This window comes from Colias croceus, chromosome 27, assembly GCF_905220415.1.
Source record: "Colias croceus chromosome 27, ilColCroc2.1".
Taxonomy (NCBI): Eukaryota; Metazoa; Arthropoda; class Insecta; order Lepidoptera; family Pieridae; genus Colias; species Colias croceus.
The window spans coordinates 7192604-7216453 of record NC_059563.1 but is presented as its reverse complement, the minus strand read 5'-3'; the positions used below and the strand labels follow the sequence as shown (position 1 = coordinate 7216453).

Sequence of the window (23850 nt, the reverse complement as noted above, 5' to 3'; positions counted from 1 at the left end):
ATTTCTTCTAATCGGTTTTATGTGTGTTTAGTCCGGTTTGCATTATCTTAGTGTTTAGCTTTAGTGGAGTGCTTTAATAGAAACGTGTAAACGCTACTCGCTTTAGTACTTTATAATAGAATTAAAATAGAATTGATTTCTATTTTATTTTCGTTACCAGTGACACAGCTCGTCAATAACCTCGTTACCTATAACCTTAGGTGTAGGCAGAAAATTTAGTGAGAACTTTAGGAGAGTGCACTATTATTAGATTACTCACTTAAAATGTATAATTATTTTATAATTAGAAATGATTTAACTTATGAGAGAATTATTAAGTAGACGAAGGTAAAAAAACCTACCTATGTTATATGCAATAAAATTTAAGTTAATTAAAATGTCTTCTTCTATTTCTTCCATTAACACACTAATTATTTTGCCGTATGCGTAAAATGGGGTTTATTTCGCGATGTTGATTGTTCATCCTGGCGACGAAATGACACTCTACTGGAAGAAATATAAACGTTAACTCGCACGTGTCCTAAAGCACTAAAGCACTTGCGTTTCTAGTTAAATTATAGCACTCTCTTAAATACTAAGATAAAATGTCAACCGGGCAGGGACACCCCACACCATCTATTGAGATGATTATACAACCGTCTCAACCAATACGAAACATTATTTCAAATAGCATCTTTATAGCATGCATAAAAGTTAAAACAGAAAGAGTAGAAGAAATTCGACTGTTCTGGCGGGATCAGGGTGGCTGTGAAGTGTGAGGCCAGGCGTTTCCCCGGCAAAGCGAAAGACGCGGGTTCGAATCCCGCCACGTGATCGAATTTGTTTTACTTGTTCTTTAGAAATTTCTTGTTATAATTACTCTAAGGTTATAACCATATAAACTAGTCAAAGCTAAATAAAAATGAACACTATATTGTATAATAGGTAAGTATCCATGAAATAAAATGAAAATAATAAAAAAATGAGTTTTTTTTTTGCCTGTGTTTATCGATTAAGTTTATAACATGATATATTTTATAAAAAGTAATTGACTATTAAAAAAAATTATTAAGAAACTATTATTAGTATAGCGATTGGTACATAAAGCGTCATTTAATGCAAGAATTTTGGGTGTTAGTGCAATGTTGTTACAAGTCAATAAAATAATTAAAATTAATATTATAGCAAGTCATATCACAGATTCCAGATTCGTAATGTGGCACAAAAGTATTTCGACTTGAGTGGCGTGCCAAAAATCAAGAAGGAATTAGTGCTGATTTACACAGGGTCAGTAGACAAGTCAGTCGCGGCGCCGAATTTCGGCTTTAACTGTTTACATAGACTTCAAGCCTCTGTACTGACTTCAAATCTGTTTACACAGGGTTTTTTTTCGGGTCAGCACTGATTTGCCTCGAATTTGTAGTCAGTTACTGACCCTGTGTAAATCAGCACTTAATATACCTATTCGAGTTTTTGACAATATTTAACATTAGTCTTTGGTTTGTAAAATCGTGGTAAAATCTATGGGTGTATTCAGAAAGAAAGCTTGAAACTTATAAGCGCTTATCGGTGCTTGTCAATGCTGGTTTTGACAAGCTTGTCAATGCTGGTTTTGACAAGCTGGTTTGAGCATTGACAAGCGCCGATAAGCGCTTATAAGTTTCAAGCTTTCTTTCTGAATACGCCCTTAGTCAATATTACTTGCTCTGTGCTCTATGTTGTTTTTTCAAATACAACAAAAATGGCTGACGCGAGTCTCTAATGTCAGAGACTCATTACAATTTAACGAAAATTTTATGCGAAATATTTTATTTTCTATTATCAAAATGCTACCATTTAATTAAACTTAATGATATTACCATAAATATATTACCTTAAACGTTAACTAACTTTGAAAAGTAAAGAGCCGTGTACGCGTCATTGGGTTTGGTTAGGAAGTGTAGTGAATTTGATGAGTTTGTAATTGGCTGTTTGGTTTGTGAGTGATGTCGTTTCCACCTCGACCACCCATGGTACCCTATGGAATTGCTCCTGGGGTCGTTACTATGCAGATGCCAACACACGTAAGTAAACAAGTGTCATTTTTTTTTCTTCCAAGACCTAACCTAATAGACCGTACAAGGGGTGGAATTCGAAATATCTCGAATTAATATATGAAAATGTGATAATTTTTCCTGTCGTGGCAAATGATTTAGCGTACCATTGCATTTTCTACACTGGGTGTCACAATAATTTGAATGAATAGATTCATGCGTCGCATAGTTACCAGCTACCATGTATATAGTGTATAATATAATAGTAGGTAGGTACTTCATGTATAAGCCTTTTTTAAATCAATAACTGCAACAATTAATTTAGGTATGTTAAATTTAATTACTGCATGAATATGTAAATGTAATATTATGGTTTTAGTATATCTTCATTTTTTTGGCTTTATCACATAACACTAGTGACATTCTGCGGCTTCACTCATGTGGCACATATCTCTCTACTAAATTTCATACAGATCTAAAAAGTAACTATTGGTCTTGTAGTATTTCTATAAGTTGTATCTTCATATTCATAATGTACAAATGATGACCAGAATTGTTCTATCACCTATTTATTTTAGATTTGTATGAATGGTGTACAAATTTGGCAGACCACCTTATAATATACTAGCTTTTAGGTAAGCAAGTACTTAAGGATAATCAAGCAACAAGTAGTCATGGAGTAGCACCAATATTTTAATGATTCATGATCTGAATTGCTTTGAACAGCAAATCTGTATTCGCGTTAAGATGTAGAAGCCCTTCTGGCTAACATCGAGAGACCCCACACAAAAAAACACTGTAAATAGAGCTTGTCATTGTATTGCACAACAAGGATATCACTTCAAACATCTGCTTTGAATACAAAATGTGTTAAATGTGTACATTTCTGGATATTTTCTGTTCTATTTTTTGAAAGTTATTATGTATTCTCATTTTAATTGTTATGTACTACATTATTTTAGATTTCACTTTTAATTTTTTTGATATCAGTAATTGTTATGGAATAATCACCTGTGCACATTTACCGATGAAACCCAGTATATTTAAAATTCTTATGTCACAATGTTAGCTACCATACTCGAGGTTGCTGTTTTATTGTCTGTTATCAGTTACTCTTCAACCAATACAGAAGATTGTTTTATTTATTAATATACTGCTTGTGATTATTGTATTGCAAATTTCTTATGCCAAAAAAATCCAGTAATTATGGCTTAATTTAAAATGCTTCGTAATCATAAACTTGAATAATTTACCTTGCAACAATATTTTGTCCAAATAGTAAATCAACAAATTAGTTTGTAGAGTTAGTTGTGTTTGATGAGTGTGTATGTGCAGGTGATGGTGGGAGCTTACGGCGCGGGAGGCGTGAGCAGCGGCGGCCGAGGAGCGCTGCTGCCCGCGCCCGCCGGTAACGCAGGTAAAGCTGTTCCGCGCCCCGCCCGCCCACAGAATGGCGCCAAGGATGACGGGCCCGCCGTTACGGTGTTCATCGGTAAATATTCTCATTAATATTTTCAATATTAATTTTTAAATTTGAAAGGCTACTTAAATATAATTTTAATTTCCTTAACGCATTTTTTTTGTTAAAAATGTTTCCGTTCCTAAAATGCGCCTTTGCAAATTTTTATTACTTGTAATAATTTTAAATGTAGATAAATTGATCTTCATATGAAAACTAAGCTAATACATATATATTTTCTACTTAGAGGTCTTATGTAGATATGAATCTCTGTAAAACCTCAGAAATATAAGTAGGGGACATTTGTTTTAGTCGTTAAATCAAATCACGGAATTGAGAGGCCGGAATCCACTCGGTAAGTTTTAATGTAAATTAGAAATCGATACTACTTCATATATATTATATATATTTTTTTAATTTTCACTTATTTACAATCAATATAAAACCGCCGAACGCAATCCTCGCTTCACGCCGCAAAACATTGAACGTGTCGGGCGTGAGGCGGGGAGTGCACGTACTGACGCGCGGCGCGGCGCAGGCAACATCTCGTCGCGCGCGCCCGACGCCATGATCCGCGCGCTGCTGGGCGCGTGCGGCGCCGTGGCCAGCTGGAAGCGCGTCAGCACGTTCGGCTTCTGCGAGTTCTGCGGGCCCGAGGCGGCGCTGCGCTGCGTGCGCCTGCTGCACGAGCGCGCGCTGGCCGACAAGAGCCTGCTGGCGCGCGTCGACGGCAAGATGCAGGCGCTCGTCGACACCTACAAGAGTGAGTGTCGTGAACACGTGACAGTGAACAAATTGTACCGTGTTTTTGCTAGTCGATTAAAATTCAGCCAAAAGCTCCATAACTTGGCATTTGTGATTTAGCGGAGCAGCGCACGCGCATCGCGGAGGGCGGGGGCGGCGGGGGCGGGGGCGGGGGCGGGGCGGAGGGCGAGTCGTACCTGGACGCCAAGCAGCGCGGGCTGGACGAGGCGGCCGAGCGCAAGATCGCGCAGATCTACCGCGACTACCAGGAGGAGATCAACAACTACGAGACGCTGCAGAAGGGTTAGTTTGCACTTTGCAGCGTGTGCTCTGTGCTGTGAATTTTGACAATAAAAGTAACAATTTTTTTCAGTTTATATGTTAGTGTGAACATTTCTTTGCACACAAACATATTATTATATAAATAAATAAATAATATGAACTAATAAACTTATAGACAATTTAAACTTTTATACAGTGGGAATCATTTTCTAGAGTAACTTGCCATAAATACGTATTATGTATAAATTTTTGTTTGTCATTGTATTCGGATAACAAAGATCACAATACGTGCACAAATTATGTATAAGCATTAATGTATGAAATGAATTTGCAGAGGAGGCGATCTCGAAGACGGCGCGCGTGCTGGAGGAGGCGGACATCTCGGAGGAGAAGCGTGACGTCATCCACCGCGAGATCGGCAAGTTCCGTGAGAGCATGAAGGTGAGTGCGTCCCGCTCGCACGCGCACGCGCGCGCCTCGGGCCTCTCGCTCGCACGCCCCGCGGCACACACGGGCCACCGACGCTTCTCTACCCGTTCATTGAAACTGTCGCTTTCAATATGCCACCAATAATGTGGTGAAATAATTTTTTTAATGATTGATTAATTAATATTCACCAACATTAAATTTTGTGTAAAGTTTTGTATAACACAATAGCCTATTATTAAAGTTAATGAGTGTAATTTTTGCCGCTATTTCAGTTCTTCTATATTAATAAAAACATTATCACTGTTAAAATGTAGCTCAATATTATGTGTAATGTTAAACATAAATTGTTAAACCTAAGGTGAGCTATTTTATACGCAATGCGGTAGACGCAAAGTACGTAGTGAATAGGCAGACGCGTGTGTGTGTCGCGCTGCGGCTGTGTGCGTCGCCGTCGGTGAGTCTCTCTTGTCTCTCGCGCGCCCGCTGCGACACCTCACTGTCTCTCTCTCTCTCTCTCTCTGTCGCACTCTGCAGCCGACACGGCCGGGTGACAGAGACGGCCTATGTAGTGTTAACATGTTCAGAGACAGGGAGGTGTTGCAGATCTGGGTTGTGCTATTCATTATATAACCTATATTTCTTTATACATTTACTTATTTTAATTTCTTATTTTTTACGATATTTATTTGCTTTTTATATAAAGTCATTATAGTCATAGTCCTTATACATTTAACTAAAATCATTTCCGATTAATGCCTTCATATTTAATTTACAGTTCATTATTATTCTGATATCATTAAAAGTAAAATCTTCCATTCGAGTTATAGAAGAATATTCGAATACATAATTTCATTAGAAAACATACTTTAAAAAGTTTACCAGCATGTTTAGGTTCATATTATTAATAATAATTAGATGGTTAAGATATAACGGCATCGATCAGTCTAAGTCGATTTCGATTTTTGCGATCAGCGAAAGAAATATAAGCTAAGAATAAGAATACAATTTGGTCCATTGCAATCGACCTGGACTGTGCGAGCCGACGGTCGCGAGTCCGCATTCGTAAGTTGCGGGCGAGCGGCCTCCGCCCGCGCCGCGCTCGAGCCTCGCCGGATAGATTCGCTTCGCGGGGAGAATGCGTTACACCGCACTCGTACATTTTCAAATTTAACTGTCTTGCCACAAAAAACTTTTGACTGGGTTTATCGTTAAGCCCGGGGGAATATCAGACATATTATGATACATGGGTGTCGGATAGGGTTTAATTTGAAAATGCACGTTGCGTGTGCGCGTGGGGCGCGTGGGGCGCGGGGCGCGAGGCGGGGCGCGGGGTGGGGCGGGGCGCGGCGCGGGGCGGGGCGGGGCGGGGCGGGCGAGGCGGGGCGCGCGGGGAGCGGCGGCGCCGGCGGACACACGTGAGTTGCCTGCACACCGCACACCGCACACCGCACACCGACACACCACACCGACCCACACCACACCATGCCGCCACACGTCATGTATGACCGCAACCGGTGCTGCCAGCCTTGTGAGATTTCATTTGTGGAAATTATTTGTGGAGAATATTAACGAGCTAAACGCTGTCTTAAAGTAATAACACTTTCGAAACAATGATTCGATTAACTTTTAATTGTTTAAAAAAAACATCTCGTACGAGATGTTTCGAGATGTTCTCCATGTGTTACACAGTGCACACTTACAAATCGAATGATACGTTCAATGGGCTGACAGCACTGGAACGCAGCGAGAGCGCGATAGTATGAAAGGGGTATTTCGGTCACTTGCGTTGCAGGTGGCGTTTGGATTCCTTGGTTTCGTTAGCTTTCAGCTGCTGCACTTGATATTAATTTACATCGTTTTTGTACTATGTGAGATCTAAAAGAATGCGGCTTTAAACAAAACGATGGCTTAATCTTTGAATAAGGCTAGATATTAACGCAAATTGTAGCTTCATCGATGTCTATATTAAATCAACAAAAAGTTTACCTACAAAAACATAACATCAAATGTCTCACACACATATTATAGTTCTAAATTAAATTTCTTTCTCGATCAAAAATCAGAGAATGTCGTGCGTCACAAAAAGATCAGACGGTTCTTTCAAAAGTTCTCCTCAAAATAGCGATAGCCGCATGAGCACACGTTAAGTCTTGTCGCGTACGCGGCGCGGCCGGCCAAGTGCAGCGGCGGTAGGCGGTAGCGGTAGGGTAGCGGTAGGGTAGCGGTAGGGTAGCGGTAGGCTGTAGGAGCGCTAATGTTCGGACTGACGACAGCAGTGGTTCGTTTGCTTGTAGCGGCGAGGGGCCGAGCGCCGCGCGCCGCGTCGCCGCGCCGCCGCACGTAAGTGCCCGCACACACCGACACGCCACACACACACACGCACACACACACACAACATTAGCTGCGGTGCTCTCGATGGGATGCGTAGCGACTCGATTATCTGGGTTGATTTATTTAGCGACTCGCACTGCTCTCACGAACGATTGGTTGGATATTTTTTCCTAAATTGTTTTGTTTGGGAGAGGGTACGAAAATTTCTGGTTTTATATGGTTTATTTATTATTTATATAACACAATTGAAAAGTCGAGTGTTCATTTTTCAAAAAAAAAAGAAGTCTTAACTTTAAATTTTTCCATTTCTAATCAATTTTCTTTAAAATTTCTTGAAAAATTTGGTACATCAGCTATGGGGGCCTACTGAAATTAATTTATTAAATATGAACACTAAAATTGTGGAAATTTCGAAATCGAAAATTTCGATCGAAATCAGTTGTTATTTTTAATTAGATATTTACATTTAAACTTTCTTAAAATTTAAGAATTCGATAACGTCACGGTAAGGGAGAGCGCATTAAACTTATGAGTATTCAACAAAAAAACACACGCTACACGACAACAAAGAATTTGCCGTCCTCATATCGATTGGCACTAAACGACCTCTTATTTGGAACACAAGTTATTCCGTATTGTGCGACTGTATTTTGTGTAACGGGCAAACGTGAGAGTCGGGTACAAGTTAGTGCTTGTGCAGGAGGAGGCGGACGTGGTGGTGCGCCGCAAGAGGGACAAGGACGACAAGCCGGAGCGGGAGAAGGACGACAAGGAGCGGGACCGGGAGCGCGAGCGGGAGCGCGGCCGCGACCGCGACCGCGACCGCGACAAGGAGCGCGACAAGGACCGGGAGCGCGACCGCGACCGCGACCGCGACCGCGAGCGGGACCGCGACCGCGAGCGGGACCGCGACCGCGACAAGGACCGCCGCCGCCGGAGCGTGTCCAGGTATGCATTCGGGGACGTGTTTCTCTAGCAATTCAATTATCGAAAGTTTCTATGCAACGCGACCAAAGTGACATTGCGCATTAACAAATATGTGAATATAAGACGATTCATTTTTTTTTCTGAGATTCTTTGTAACATTAATGTTTTTAAGTAATTAAATTTTATTTATTGATGATATTATTTCGAACCAATTTTTTACTTAGCTCAGATTTTTGACAAATTTGACCACGCTTTCAATTTTGGTATTGAAATAGAATTTTCCATAATTTTTTGATTAATTTACAGGACAAAAGAACGGGAACGAGAAAGAGAAGAACGGGAAAGGGAACGAGAGAGGGAGAGAGAACGAGAGAGAGAACGCGAGAGGGAGAAGGAGCGAGAACGGGAAAGAGAAAGGTACACATTGTACACAAGCGTATTTATGCTATATGATTATACCTATTTTGATCATTCAAAAATTTTTACTGCATTATCAAAAATCCATTCTTAGTGAGGTTTGTTAATAAATTTAGATTTTTCAATTAAAAAAATAATTTTTTTTTGGTGAGAAGTTAACAAAGTGTTACATGTGTATTCTTTAGAGAGGTACGTGAACGTGAGAGGGAGAGAGAGCAGCGGGAGAGGGAGCGTGAGCGCGAGAGGGAGCGGGACAGAGAACGGTACGTTATACATTGTTTTTGAGAAAATATTCCAACAAATAAAAAAGCCATGATATCAATTGACAAAAAACAATATTTGTATTTGTTCTCTGAAAAGAAATATCGTTTAAAACGCCACATAATGAAAATCGTAATTTGAAACACAGCAAATAGCGTTGTAAGAAAACAATAAAACTTATATCTCAGTTCACAATCGTGGGAAGTATGTAATTGCCTAGCCGTTATCGGAAACAGTCGTATCGTAGCACCGACATTTACTTGCCCACGTGTAAAGCATATAATATATTGAAATAATTGATTTTCAACAAATTTTTGAGTACCTAATAAGTTAATAAAATAAACAAATGACATAACATGTGTGGTGTGGTTGTGCTGTCAATACATCCGTACATTCGTACAAGATATGAAATTGCCGCGGATTTGCGTGCCTCACGGACGGGGTATATATTTTGTGATTATTTAAAATTTTGTTGATGTGGAATGTTCAAAAATTACAAATCAAAAGATAAAATATGATGATATTAGAAAAAAAAAAAAAATTGAAATTAGATTCTGCTTAAATTTTAAAATTACATTTAAGTCTTAAAGATCATTCACAAAGAAAATGAACTAACTTCACCTATAAATATAATTTTCCTTAGAAATGTATCCCGTGTATCTGACAGAAGTTGAGTAGGATGTTGAAGATACGATGCGCATTATCGATATTTTTGTGTGTATATCTATTTCACATAATATATTTTTAGCAATATTTCACGTTCCAATAAATCAAGCGTGTGGATAAAATTTTTATATTATAGTGTGGATATTAATAGGGTTCGCGTACAGAGCATTAGTTATGTCCTCTATTAAAGCGACTACATTAATTGTTGTAGATTTTTTCACTAAAAACCGTGTCGATTTGGATGAAGCTTAATGTTTAGTTTTCGTTTATTTTTTAACATAGCCTATGCTATGTTAACTCTAAATGAACGTATCATACTATTTGACCGGCGAGCAAGTAATCATTTGAAACACAAGGAAGACTGCTATGTCATTACAGCGAGCGCGAGCGGGAGCGGGAGCGCGAGCGGGAGCGCGAGCGGGAGCGGTCGCGGGACAGGGAGCGGTCGCGGTCGCGCGGGCGCGGCTCGGCGGACGCGCGCCGCGACAAGGAGCTGGAGGAGGAGGCGCGCGACAATAAGCGCCGAGAGAAGCGCGCGCGCGAGAAGGAGGCCGCCTACCAGGAGCGGTGAGCCCGCGCGCGCTGCGCCACGCGTGCCAGTCTTGTGCTTACGTACACTGGCTACGATCATTTCGTTGTTGCATATGAATTTTATATGATACGATCGCGTATATTATTTAAACATACCTATCAGCGGGTATGTATCTTGTTTTTACAGCGCGTTTTCCGGGTTTTAGTTGTGTAACTATATTTAAATAGTATACAGGGTGTAATCGTTAAGTGTGCACAGGCGATTTTTCCGTAAATATTACAGATAACAAAAAACTTTAAACTGATATCGAAAGTACTTAACCTAATGAGTAAAATGGCCGTAATAAATTTATAAAAATAAATCGAGAAATATCAAAAAAATTATCTTTAAACCATCCCATACAAAGTATGAAATATGAATATCCCATAAGAAAGATTTTAGCTTTCTTTTTCTTTTTTTGGTTTTCTACTTTAATTACTTCGCAAATTTGAAGTGGCATTTTCCACGCTTTTTCCGGACATTTTTACGCATTTTCCGGATATTTTCCGGGCATTTTCCGGGCATATACCAGGCTTTTTCCGGGATTTTTCCAGACATTTTCCACGCTTTTCCCGGACATTTTCACGCATTTTCAGGATATTTTCCAGATATTTTCCAGGCTCTTCCCAGGAATTTTCCGGACATTTCCCTGACATTTCCCGGGGATTTTCCACGATTTTTCCGGACATTTCCACGCATTTTCCGGAAAATTTCCGGGCATTCCCCAGGCATTTTCCTGGAATTTCCCAGACATTTTCCAGGCATTTTCCGGGGATTTCCAAGCATTTCCCAGGCATTTTCCGGATATTTTCCAGGCATTACCCAGAAATTTTCCGGACATTTCCCTGGCATTTTCCGGGGATTATCCAGGCATTTTCCCGGTCATTTTCACGCATTTTCCGGATATTTTCCGGGCATTTCCCAGGCATTTTCCGGGGATTTTCCGAATATTTTACAGACATTTTCCGGATATCCCCGTAAAATGTCCCGGAAAATCTTGGAAAATCCCCGGAAAAACCCTGGAAAATACCTGGGAAATGCCTGGGAAATTCCCGGAAAATGCCTGGGAAATGTCTGGAAAATATCCGGAAAATTCGTAAAATTGTCCGGAAAAAGCGTGGAAAATGCCACTTCAAATTTGCAAAGTAATTAAAGTAGAAAACCAAAAAAAGAAAAAGAAAGCTAAAATCTTTCATATGGGATATTCATATTTCATACTTTGTATGGGATGGTTTAAAGATAATTTTTTTGATATTTCTCGATTTATTTTTATAAATTTATTACGGCCATTTTACTCATTAGGTTAAGTACTTTCGATATCAGTTTAAAGTTTTTTGTTATCTGTAATACTTATGGAAAAATCGCCTGTGCACACTTAACGATTACACCCTGTATATACAGTGGTGGTCACATAATTAAAGACACCCCCGAATTGACCATAAAAGATTTACATTAGGAAGTACAATTATCTGAAAAAGGTATTTAATCTAGTATTATTTTTATTAAACCATACAAGACAATATTTTCTTTAAAATGAGGGACAAAAATAGTTATATTCCTTGTTAGTTTCGACACTTGCTCTCTATGGGAATGTAACACTAACTTTGTTAACGTACGCATAGCTGGCCACTTAATTAAAGACAACAAGAAATGAGTTACAATTTTTTATAAATAAAAAGAAACAGCATTGTGCTTTACTTCCTTTTGGCGCGTAATTTCATAAATCGTTGACACTAATTTTTTTGGTTATTTTTAACTTTAAAATTAAAATTCATACGTTTAATAGTTTTAATATCAATTACTATGGTTAAAAACAAGAGTTGCGACTCCTCCGCAAGAAAAAATATTTCTAACTTCCATGATATTAAACTGTTTCAAGGATATGGTTATGAATGCTATAAAATATGTCAAGATGTTTCACACGACCGAAAACGTACTCAGAAAAGCAAAACCAAGTGAAACTACTCGGCCGAAATATTCGAAAATGGTGTTGTTGGCTTAAAAGATCCATTTAAAGGGTCGGAACTGATACAGTTCAGAGTTGTATGGTGCAGCAGGCTTGAAGGGGGGTCTGCAAGCACAATTAGACGGAGACTGTGTGAGAAAAACTTGCACTGAAGAGTATCTCGGAAAGTACCACTTTTGAAAAAACAAAAAGTGAAGGCAAGATTTCACTTTGCTACAAAATACGAGCACTGGACTGAACGAGAGTGGAAACATGTGCTGTTTCTGCATGAAACTAAGATAAATATGATTAATTCTGTCAGAAAACAATATGTAAGACGCCATCTCAATAAGGAAATGGATCCAAGATACTCTAAAAAGTAGTCATACATGGGGGTGGAAATATCAAAGTGTGGCGCTGTTTCTGGACTTGGTGTTGGACCTGTCAAAAAGACAGAAGGCAACATGGATAAATTCCAGTACAAGTATATTTTAGAGCAATCCATGCTGCCCTATGCAGAGGAAAATTTACCTGTTGTTTGGACTTTTCAACACGATAATGATCCCAAGCACACAGCAAAAGTAGTGAAGTGCTTGTTAAGGAACCAATCTGTAACTGTTTTGGATTGGCCCCCTCACAGTCTGGATTCAAATCCGATCGAAAACTTATGAAATCAAGAAAGAAAGAAGTCGCGGCAAAGCGATCATCAAACGTCGACTACCTTTGCAAAACATTTTCGAAGAATGGAACCAATTTAGTGATGCAACTTGAACAAAATTAGTTGCTTCCATGCCCAAGAGATGTAAACGGTCATTACTGCCAAAGGACATGCAACCAAATATTGAAAAGTGTACAAATATTTTGTAAATACGTCAGGTATTTTGTGTTGTAAAAATAATCTCATTACAATAATATTTTTTTATATTTCTTATAAGCGAGTCTAATGTCTTTAATTATATGGCCAGACCTTTGCTAGGTTAAAACTGCTAGTAGTAAGGATGAACCGATTAAAATCTAACAAACCGACAAGTTTTGGAGATAAAATTTAGTTTAGCATTAGACAACACATACCTGAATATTTTAAAATTATTTAACAAGTTCCAATGGTAGTGTAAAAAAAAAATGTTGAGACTAGTGTCTTGGGTAGTATAAAATGCTCTTAGTGTCTTTAATTATGTGACCACCACTGTACATATTTGTAAATGTTTCACGAATCGTTTACAATTAGGTTACGTAACTGGGAGAGCCGCGAGCGCCGCAAGTGCAAGGAGTACGAGCGGGAGAAGGAGAGGGAGCGATGTCGCGAGGAGGAGAGGGAGCGGGAGGCGAAGCGTCTCAAACAGTTCCTAGAGGACTACGACGACGAGCGCGACGATCACAAGTACTACAAGTGAGTTGCATCCGTCTGAAATGTTTCTGTTCCATAATGTGGTAATGTTACATTTCACTTCCAAATTTTTAGGTTCTTAGGATCTATATTATAACATTTCAAATTCAATGTCGATTTCAATGTTGGATAAATCCGTCAATAAAATAATGTACGTAGCCCGTGGACGAGTCGAGTAATTCGTCGGTATAACTCGTCGTGACTGTCGCAGGGGCAAGGAGCTGCAGCGGCGGCTGGGCGCGCGCGTGCGCGAGGCGGAGAGCGACGCGCGCGAGCGGGCGCGCGAGCAGGCCGAGCTGGACGCGCTGCGCGACGACATCTTCGGGCAGCGCGCGCGGGACGACCCCGCCGCGCTCGCCGCCTTCGAGCGCGCGCGCCGCGAGCGCGAGGAGCAGTACCGCCCGCGCCCGCTGCTCGACGTCACGCTGCACCGCGACCTGCAGCGCGAGCGCGAGGCGCAGCGCGCCGTGCAGCGCGAGCAGGCGCGCCGCGAGGTGAGTGCAGCAGTGCCGGCCGCGCCCGCTGCTCGACGTCACGCTGCACCGCGACCTGCAGCGCGAGCGCGAGACGCAGCGCGCCGTGCAGCGCGAGCAGGCGCGCCGCGAGGTGAGTGCAGCAGTGCCGGCCGCGCCCGCTGCTCGACGTCACGCTGCACCGCGACCTGCAGCGCGCCGTGCAGCAGTTCCGGCACATTGCTGTTCACTCGTGTCCTCAAACTTTCATTTGAACCCAATTTATATTTTATAATTAATACATTATGTGCATAAGTTGCCGTTTCAGATTCGGCACAAAAAAAAAGCAATTGATGAAGTCGATCGTAACGTAATCGACGAATCGACAGCGTTGTTCTAAAGTGACAAGATGAAGTAATGTATGTAGTTGCTAACCGCCACGTGTGTGTGTGTGTGCAGGCCCGCGAGCGCGTGGCCCGCGAGCGCGAGCGCTACCTGCGCGCGCAGGCGTCGCGCGAGCTGCCCACTGAGGCCGAACCCATCGACTCCGATTCCGAGTGAGTATCCAATGAATGCTTTTGTTTGCAAAACATTACAATATGTATTTTTTTATGTATTTGTTATTGTCGAATAGATAATTCAAATCTTTTACGCTTGTTTGTGTAAGTGTCTCAAATAAAAACAATATAATAAAAAATTTGAATAATTAAAAACACAAGTTCACTCATGTTTAGGAAATACCTGCGTGAGTGTGAATGAGAGTGAAGAGAACCACGACAATTAATAAAATTATGTGAAACGTCATGCGTGTTCGTAATTCGTATACGTTATTGCTTCGCCTTCAACTTTTTTTTTATTCCGCCCGCGTATACAACGCGGGTGGAATAAAAAAAAGGTGAGCGCGTTTTGCGTGAGGTTCAGAATGAAGTTTGAGTGTTTCCAGCGGCGCGGTGTGCTCGGGCGGGTCGGCGGGCTCGGCGGGCGGCGGGTCGGGCGCGCCGGCGGGCGGCGGGTCGCGCGCGTCGGGCCGGTCGGGCGGGTCGGACGCGTCGGGCGGGTCGCCCGCGTCGCCGCCGCTCACGCCGCCGCGCGCCGACACGCCGCCGCGCCGGCACAGACACCGCCGGCACCGACACGACACCGTGAGTCGCACCCACTACACACACGACACCGTGAGTCGCACCCACTACACACACGACACCGTGAGTCGCACCCACTACACACACGACACCGTGAGTCGCACCCACTACACACACGACACCGTGAGTCGCACCCACTACACACACGACACCGTGAGTCGCACCCACTACACACACGACACCGTGAGTCGCACCCACTACACACACGACACCGTGAGTCGCACCCACTACACACACGACACCGTGAGTCGCACCCACTACACACACGACACCGTGAGTCGCACCCACTACACACACGACACCGTGAGTCGCACCCACTACACACACGACACCGTGAGTCGCACCCACTACACACACGACACCGTGAGTCGCACCCACTACACACACGACACCGTGAGTCGCACCCACTACACACACGACACCGTGAGTCGCACCCACTACACACACGACACCGTGAGTCGCACCCACTACACACACGACACCGTGAGTCGCACCCACTACACACACGACACCGTGAGTCGCACCCACTACACACACGACACCGTGAGTCGCACCCACTACACACACGACACCGTGAGTCGCACCCACTACACACACGACACCGTGAGTCGCACCCACTACACACACGACACCGTGAGTCGCACCCACTACACACTGCATACTGCACTACACAACACTGGATTTAACATTCAATATAAAAACAAACATATAAATTTATTTTCTAATGCGCTGGGGCACTAACAGACCCCAGCTGTTAAACAATTACAAATAAGTACTGGTACAAGTTACAATAACTGCTCTTTTCAATTTATATAAAGGAGATTGCCCAAGTGACTATGGCACTTGGTATCGCAATCAAACTTATTGTGTCAAGATGAAATATAGCTCAATTTAAAACTTGATATTAGTACTTTTAGAAACGATTAAATTTTTTATGTAAATAAGCCGCAGTTCGCGACAATTAAAATAAAACAATAGTTTTATTCAACACTTCAAAAAAATACTTTATCGAGTTTAAACTAACGATAAACGTTAAGTTTTACATTTATTACATAGGTAATAATTTTGTATTTACAAAACAAATGTGAAAAGTAAATCGTAATGAACATCATTTCAAAATAAATTACGTCGAACAATGCGTCGAACACATTCATTCAACATTCATTTCAAATAGAAACTATGACATTTGACGCAGGACGCTTGCAAGAGAGATAGATATAAAACAAAAACTTTTACTTTTATTTCTATTTATGTGGTATAATTACGACTTAATAGTGATAAATATGATCATTATAAATACAAATAGGAATTAACAATATCACGAATACGTGGCACAATTAAAATTTTACCGATACCACCCGTGGTCATTCTCCTTTATCATAATCCTAAGACAAAATAGATATTAGAAATATACATATAGATGTTTAGAATATTTCATTCTTTTAAAATAATAATTAATTATTTATTATCTTGTATCATTTATCGTCAACATATCTTCTATCAACAATAAAATATTTTTATTTTTTAGCAAAATGGTGGCAGCACACCACCATCTCCAGAACCTACACAAGCGCACAGGCATCATGTGAGTATGATAACAAAATTATTATTAGGATAAGAAAATAAATATCGTAGTCGATTGATTTCGTATTATGTAAACTTGTGTCTTAACGAATTATTTAAAACGTGTACACTGTACAAGTAGTTTTAATCGTTTAAAAGTTAATATGAATGCACGTGTGACACTAAGAGCAACCTTAAGCAACATAGTGTGGGTGTTACAGAGTGCGACAAGTGCAGCTAATGCTGGCGGTGGTGTGGGCGGGGCCGCGGGCGGGGGCGGGGGCGGGGCCGCGGGCGGGGGCGGGGCGGTGGGCGGCGCGTCCGTCGGCAGCTCGCCCATCTCCATCAGCTTCAAGAGCAAGTCGCCCGGCCTCACGCCCAACGGTAACGCGCACACGCACACACGCACACATTTAGCTACACTCTGAGCTGTACTCAGCTCGTCTAAGAAAAACTACATCAAAATAAACAATATTTGTTATGATTATAATAATTTTATTACATTTCAACATTTCAAGATAAATAATAATCCGAAAATTACAATTGTTTAACTTCATCACCGATTCTGGTACAAATCTGCTTAATGCAATGTAGTTAAAAATAATAAGAAATTAAACATTTCTCGTTTAAAACAAAAAATAATATATTTGCAGCAGAATCCAATAGCGTGAACGCTCACACGAGCGCCCACGCCCACGGTCACGGTCACGGCCACGGTCACGGGCACGCGCACGGTCACACAAGACGAGTGCACGCCGCATTCGCTGATGATGACGAACCGGAACATAGGCATGGTGAGAGAACTTATTAAAATCGTACTATGTGACATTTATATTTCGATTGAGAAATTTTATAACTATTGAAGAACGTAGAAAATAGTCTTATTTTCGAGATCAGAAGTTTCCATTTAATAAGATTATACGCAATAAAGAATTGCGTTTTTTGCTACGCGTGGAAATTTCTAAACTAGCTTCATATGACGTATGTAATGTTTATCGTTTCAGTAAAAGAAAAGAAAGACAAGGAGAAGCGGAAACGCGAGCTGAGCGAGAGCGAGAAGGGCGAGAAGGGTGAGAAGGGGGAGAGGGGGGAGCGGGGGGAGGGGGAGAGCCGCAGCGCGGAGGAGAAGCGCAAGCAGGTGAAGAGCCTCATCGACAAGATCCCCACGCAGAAGGAGGCGCTGTTCCAGTACAAGCTCGACACTGACCAGGTATCACCCGCCACCACTTCACTGTATCTTTGTATGTGACCGACTTCTTTAGATGTTGACTCACTTGTAACACAGATTTAATTGGCACGCTTATCGAGTATATACAATAATTTCGTCAGTTTACTTTATTTTTTTTTACTACTACATATTATGTTTATATTTTGTTGTTATACCTTGTTATTCTTTTGTACTTTCCGTAAGCCAGTCTATATACCATTGATTTAATAAATGCAATATGAGTGATTGTGTCGGTGGTATTGCGTTGGCAGATCGACGCGGTGCTGATGGAGAAGAAGATCCGGCCGTGGATCAACAAGAAGATCATCGAGTACATCGGCGAGCCCGAGCCCACGCTCGTGGACTTCATCTGCAGCAAAGTGCTCGCCGGCTCCGCGCCCAACACCATCCTCGACGACGTGCAGATGGTATCACCACCACTGACTATCCCGTTCTCGTAGAATATCCGCGATCAAAACTGTTCTATGTCCTTTCTCAAGTTTTCAAAATTCACCCAAATCGATTTAGTAACTTACGTGTTGCGTGTAGTAGAAACAGACGGACCTACAGAGTTACTTTCGCATTTATAATATTAGAAGGCATCATATTTTAGTTGATGTCAACTTTCTTAGTTTGTTTGCATATAAAAACGTTTTACATAAAAATTATACTGATTAGAATTATGTTTTCTGATTAGAATTTATACTTCGATCAGAAGCTATAATTTGATACAACTCAAAAATCCCAGGTTTTATTTGCCTGTAATTCGATCTACATCTTGCTTATGCATGCTAATTATTTATTTATTTAATAAATAAATAAATTATGTCACATACTCAAAATATATTATAAATATAAGATGTACATCTGTTGGCAAATCAAATCAAATAAATAAATATTGTTTATCGGCGCAGGTGCTGGACGAAGAGGCGGAGGTGTTCGTGGTGAAGATGTGGCGCCTGCTCATATACGAGCTGGAGGCCAAGCGTGCCGGCCTACACAAGTAGACCGCGCAGATGTGGCGCCTGCTCATATACGAGCTGGAGGCCAAGCGTGCCGGCCTACACAAGTAGACCGCGCAGATGTGGCGCCTGCTCATATACGAGCTGGAGGCCAAGCGTGCCGGCCTACACAAGTAGACCGCGCAGATGTGGCGCCTGCTCATATACGAGCTGGAGGCCAAGCGTGCCGGCCTACACAAGTAGACCGCGCAGATGTGGCGCCTGCTCATATACGAGCTGGAGGCCAAGCGTGCCGGCCTACACAAGTAGACCGCGCAGATGTGGCGCCTGCTCATATACGAGCTGGAGGCCAAGCGTGCCGGCCTACACAAGTAGACCGCGCAGATGTGGCGCCTGCTCATATACGAGCTGGAGGCCAAGCGTGCCGGCCTACACAAGTAGACCGCACACACACACAGTACATCCTTCCGTCATTGACCAACAACTAGATACAACAACAAAAACTAAACTAAACCTGTTCTAGTCGAATGATACTAACGTTAAAGAACTTTAAAGAAGCGCCATAAAGACGAACCAAACAATAACAGCAATAAGTTGGACGATTGACGCTGAAATTCTATCAACCTTATCCCAATGAATCAAAGTCGACTTTATTCCCTCATTGTTGTGTTGTGATTGTGTCTAGTTGTTATTAATGACCAGAATTACAGATAATTATAACTTGACGTTAAAAACAAATACAGCTAACTGCTATATGTCTACGATGTATGGGTGAAACAGAAAAATATGTGTACCAATGAAAGGACACACCGCTAATTGGAAGAATTACAACTTGTTAAGTGCTTTGGAAGTAACCACTTTACTACGTATCTGAAAAAGAATTACCATCAAATATAATAAAATAGTCAAAAAAGAGATTATAGATACACAAGTGGTTAAATTCAAAATAATGATGATAATGTTCAATGTCAAATGTATAAAATTGATGTAATATTTTCATGCTCCATTCCATTGTACTTCTCAAGTGATCCAGTGACGAAATATACCTTGCATGTAATTAAATGGTATTACATTTATTGTGTATAAACACAATATGTATTATAATACACAGTAATTCTTGACATGCATTGTTCAAATACAATGACATATTATAATGGAGTATCTTGTGTATAAATAGAAATAAAATATTGTTATATTGTTCAGAGGAATGCTTGAAAATAACTGGACCGATTAAGATAAAAGTGTTTGTAATAGTCCGAATAAGATACAAGACGATTTAATCAAAAATTGTAAGTTTGGGGAAACGGAAAGAGCTTTTTGTACGAGATAGGCAGAGATAAGGTCAATATTTCGTTTAAGGTAATTGCCAACACACTATACAAAAATATCCATTATTTATACATTATTTTATCTTTTTTTACCACATCTGTATATGAATTCACAAACCGACTGGTTTTCTACGAAATGATTTTGTTCCGAATAAATAATTCTAAATACTTGTAAAGAAGAAGTGTTGTGTGTTTTGTACTTGTAAAATATGATATTGTAACGTTAGTGAGTGCGAGCGAGACGGCAGTACGCCGCCTGTGTGAGTGCGAGTGAGACGGTTGATTGTATGTTAGGAAACAGTTGATATGCTCTAGTAGTACGTACTAAATAAATATTATTACAAACTTGTGCGTTTTATTTTATTTTACCTTTCTATGAATTAACAAAATCCAGCGAACTACTTAGGTATATATACAGTTTCCGACTACCTTATATTTCTCAAAAAAGGTTCGAAGTCGACAAAGACTAAGAAAACTATCTGTCTGGTTCACAGGTCTGGTTTAGTGTACATTACTTGTTCTCTATATAAAATGATAATAGCTTTGAATAAGCTCTACTTACGTCAATTAGTAGAAATATACAAAATGTTGTTCCATTCTTTTAGATAACAATTTTAATTGTTTTGATAATACTGATTAAAGTAACGGATGCTTTGTAATCGATTTTCCAGCACAATCTAGTTGGTTATACCTGATACATTTTACTTGATGGTTATGAACAAGATGTGTATCTTTACGATTAGAACATGTCTAATTGTAATACTATCAATGGTACCTAATCATTAAATGATAATAAAATAACAGAATCTCTTACAAGCTACATTACTTTGTTCCAATAAAATTACAGGTTCTTTTTGTAAATGGCTTTGACGATCGTTCTTCAAAAGTAAGTAAGAATATTAATAATAGTAATAGTATCATATTATATTTAGCGCCGATCTTGTTGCTGGTTTTTTAAAACTTTACTTGAATTCCCATTAATAGTTGCTGCCCACGTGATAACAATTTTTTATAGAGTGGGCAGTAGCTTCAATCACTGAAAGCAAAGTCAATGGTGTGTGGGTTGTGCACAAAAGAAATAAATATTATGTACTAGATTTCCGCCCGCGGCTTCCCGTTCCCATGGGTTTTCCGGGATAAAACCTACCCTATGTGTTAATTCAAGTTACCTTCTATATTTGTACTAAATTTCACTGTAATCGATTCAGTAGTATTTGCGTGAAAGAGTAACAAACACACACACACACACACATCCTCACAAACTTTCGCATTTATAATATTAGTAGGATTAAAACTGCTTTTTACATTATCTCTCTGATTATTTTTTTAAATTTATCTACCTACCTTACCTACCTTCATAATCGCCTAACAACGGTTTAGAGCAATCTTCCGAATCCTCTCCCATCTCACGGAACCGTTGTATTAAGTTCTCTTCTGAATTATTTCTGAGAAACACGAAATATAAGGTTATTTATTATGCATACCATGTTTAAATATAAATTTATAGTTGAATCGTTTCTATCGCCTTATATACGTATTTTATCATAATTTACCTATAATATTATTTTTTATTGACTTATGGATTTTTCCTGACTTAAGTATAGAATTTTTTCCGGCAAAGAGAAATTTTCCTCACGTATATAAATTTTCCTGGCTTATAGAATTTTTCCTGACGTAAAGAAATTTTCCTGACATATAGAAATTTTCCTGGCTTATACAAATTTTCCCGACGCATAGAAATTTTTCTGGCTTATAGAAATTTTCCTGACGTATAGAAATTTTTCGGACTTATGGAAATTTTCCTTTCTTATAGATATTTTCCTTTCTTATGGAAATTTTCCCAACCTATGGAAATTTTCCCAACCTATGGAATTTTTCCTGACCTATAAAAATTTTCCTGGCGTATAGAAATTTTCCTGACTTATACAAATTTTCCTTATCTATATAAATTTTCCTGACGTATAGACATTTTCCTTATCTATATAAATTTTCCTGGCGTATAGAAATTTTCCTAAATAAGAGAAATTTTCCTGACGTATAGAAATTCTCCTGTTTTATAGAAATTTTCCCAACTTATGGAAATTTTCCTTTCGTATAGAAATTTTCCCAACTTATGGAATTTTTCCTGACGTATAAAAATTTTCCGGACTTATGGAAATGTTCCTTTCTTATAGAAATTTTCCCGACTTATGGATTTTTCCTGGCGCATAGAAATTTTCCTGATTTATAGAATTTTTCCTGACTTATATAAAATCGCCCGGTCGTTGGGCGCTTCACCAGGGCCCTGGAATTATGGAATTATTTAATTAATTTCATGAACAATATCATCATCATCATTTTTATTGAAAACAATATTCATAATATATTTTTCTTTGTCCGCGGATTCCCCTGATGCATTAGTATGAGTCGTTTCACCGCTGTCAAAAGTTACCCATGGCCATGTCAAAACAACCCATGGCCATGTTAAAACGAATAAACACACTTTCGCTTTTATAATATTACTAGAGGTCCGCCCCGTGGTACATATTTCGCAATAAAAGGTAGGTAGCCTATATCCTTTCTCGGATATCAAAATATCTCCATACCAAATTTCATGCAAATTGGTTCAGTAGTTTAAGCGTGATTGAGTAACAGACAGACAGACAGAGTTACTTTCGCATCTATACATATAATAAAATCGTAGGAAAGTCAAAACTGTACATTGAATATTTTTTTAAAAGAATACCTGGGCCGTGATCTATAATCGATATAGAAGCCAAAAACATAGTTTTTAGAATTTTTGTCTGTTTGTCTGTTTGTCTGTTTGTCTGTTTGTCTGTTTGTCTGTATGTTTGTCCGAGCTAATCTCGAAAAGTACTGCATAGATTGACTTCAAATTTTGCATGAATATTACTAACAGGTCGGGTGAGGCTATAGGCTACATATTATCAAGCTATTACCTACGGGGGAGGAGCTGTGAACCTTTATTTTTCTTACGTATTCCGTGTATTACGACAGCGTACAATCTAAAGACTCATGTTTAAATGTTGGTTTCGAGTAAGCCATGCTATTATCTAGCTTTACAAAATAAAAACTATGTCATTTACGTAATTTGGGCAGAGAAACAGTTTAATGAATTTAGTAGTATAAAGACAAATTAGAAACAGCGCCATCTATTAAATGTTATAAAAATCAAATCAATTTACACGTTAACTATTGGAAATTAATAATCAAATGACGCATATATAAATGTTGTTTGACAATATCTATATTGACACTATAAAAATTATGCCATTTAAGTAACTTGGGAAGAGAAACATAGCTTAAAGAATGTAAGTTGTATAATGTTAATTTTGTAACAGCGCCATCTATGAGATTTCGTAAAAATCAAATCAATTTACATGTTAACACTACTGAACACAATGTTAAAAATTAATAATTTAAATATAATTATGTTATTTATTTATTTAACTCTTTAACCCATATCTTCCGTTCCCTATAAGATATATTTCGTGTAAATAATAAACTACATTTTTTTAAAGTGAGGGTAGATGTTTATTATTTTAAGTAAAAATAGACACCATTATCTACAGTTAATCTAATGATTGTGTTCCAAAGAGTATAATAATATATTGTTGTGTTCATTAGTTACAATTTTAAAAATCTTCGTGTTTTATAAATTTACTAGCTTACCGCCCGCGGCTTCGTCCGCTTTGTCTAAAACCTAATAAATTATGTACTAAAACCTTCCTCTTGAATCAGTCTATCTATTAAAAAAACCGCATCAAA

At 39.7% G+C, this 23850-nt stretch overlaps 1 protein-coding gene and 1 long non-coding RNA gene across 2 annotated transcripts; both read left to right on the top strand.

The window, feature by feature from the left end:
- The first annotated feature begins 1702 nt into the window (after positions 1-1702).
- Positions 1703-20427, top strand: LOC123703690 (RNA-binding protein 25-like). The gene is made up of 20 exons (XM_045651769.1): positions 1703-2042; positions 3348-3504; positions 4010-4234; positions 4336-4518; positions 4832-5068; positions 6185-6341; positions 7155-7266; positions 7958-8205; positions 8491-8601; positions 9907-10095; positions 13273-13434; positions 13643-13925; positions 14343-14440; positions 14818-15025; positions 16551-16607; positions 16807-16969; positions 17242-17379; positions 17590-17795; positions 18065-18220; positions 18707-20427. Exons 1-20 carry the CDS (start codon positions 1965-1967, stop codon positions 18797-18799), a joined length of 3261 nt encoding a protein of 1086 aa, XP_045507725.1. The 5' UTR covers positions 1703-1964; the 3' UTR covers positions 18800-20427.
- Positions 14916-16855, top strand: LOC123703714. Its single transcript, XR_006753031.1, has 3 exons — positions 14916-15025; positions 16551-16607; positions 16807-16855. It is a non-coding gene; the product is annotated as an uncharacterized LOC123703714 (long non-coding RNA).
- Positions 20428-23850: the final 3423 nt, after the last annotated feature.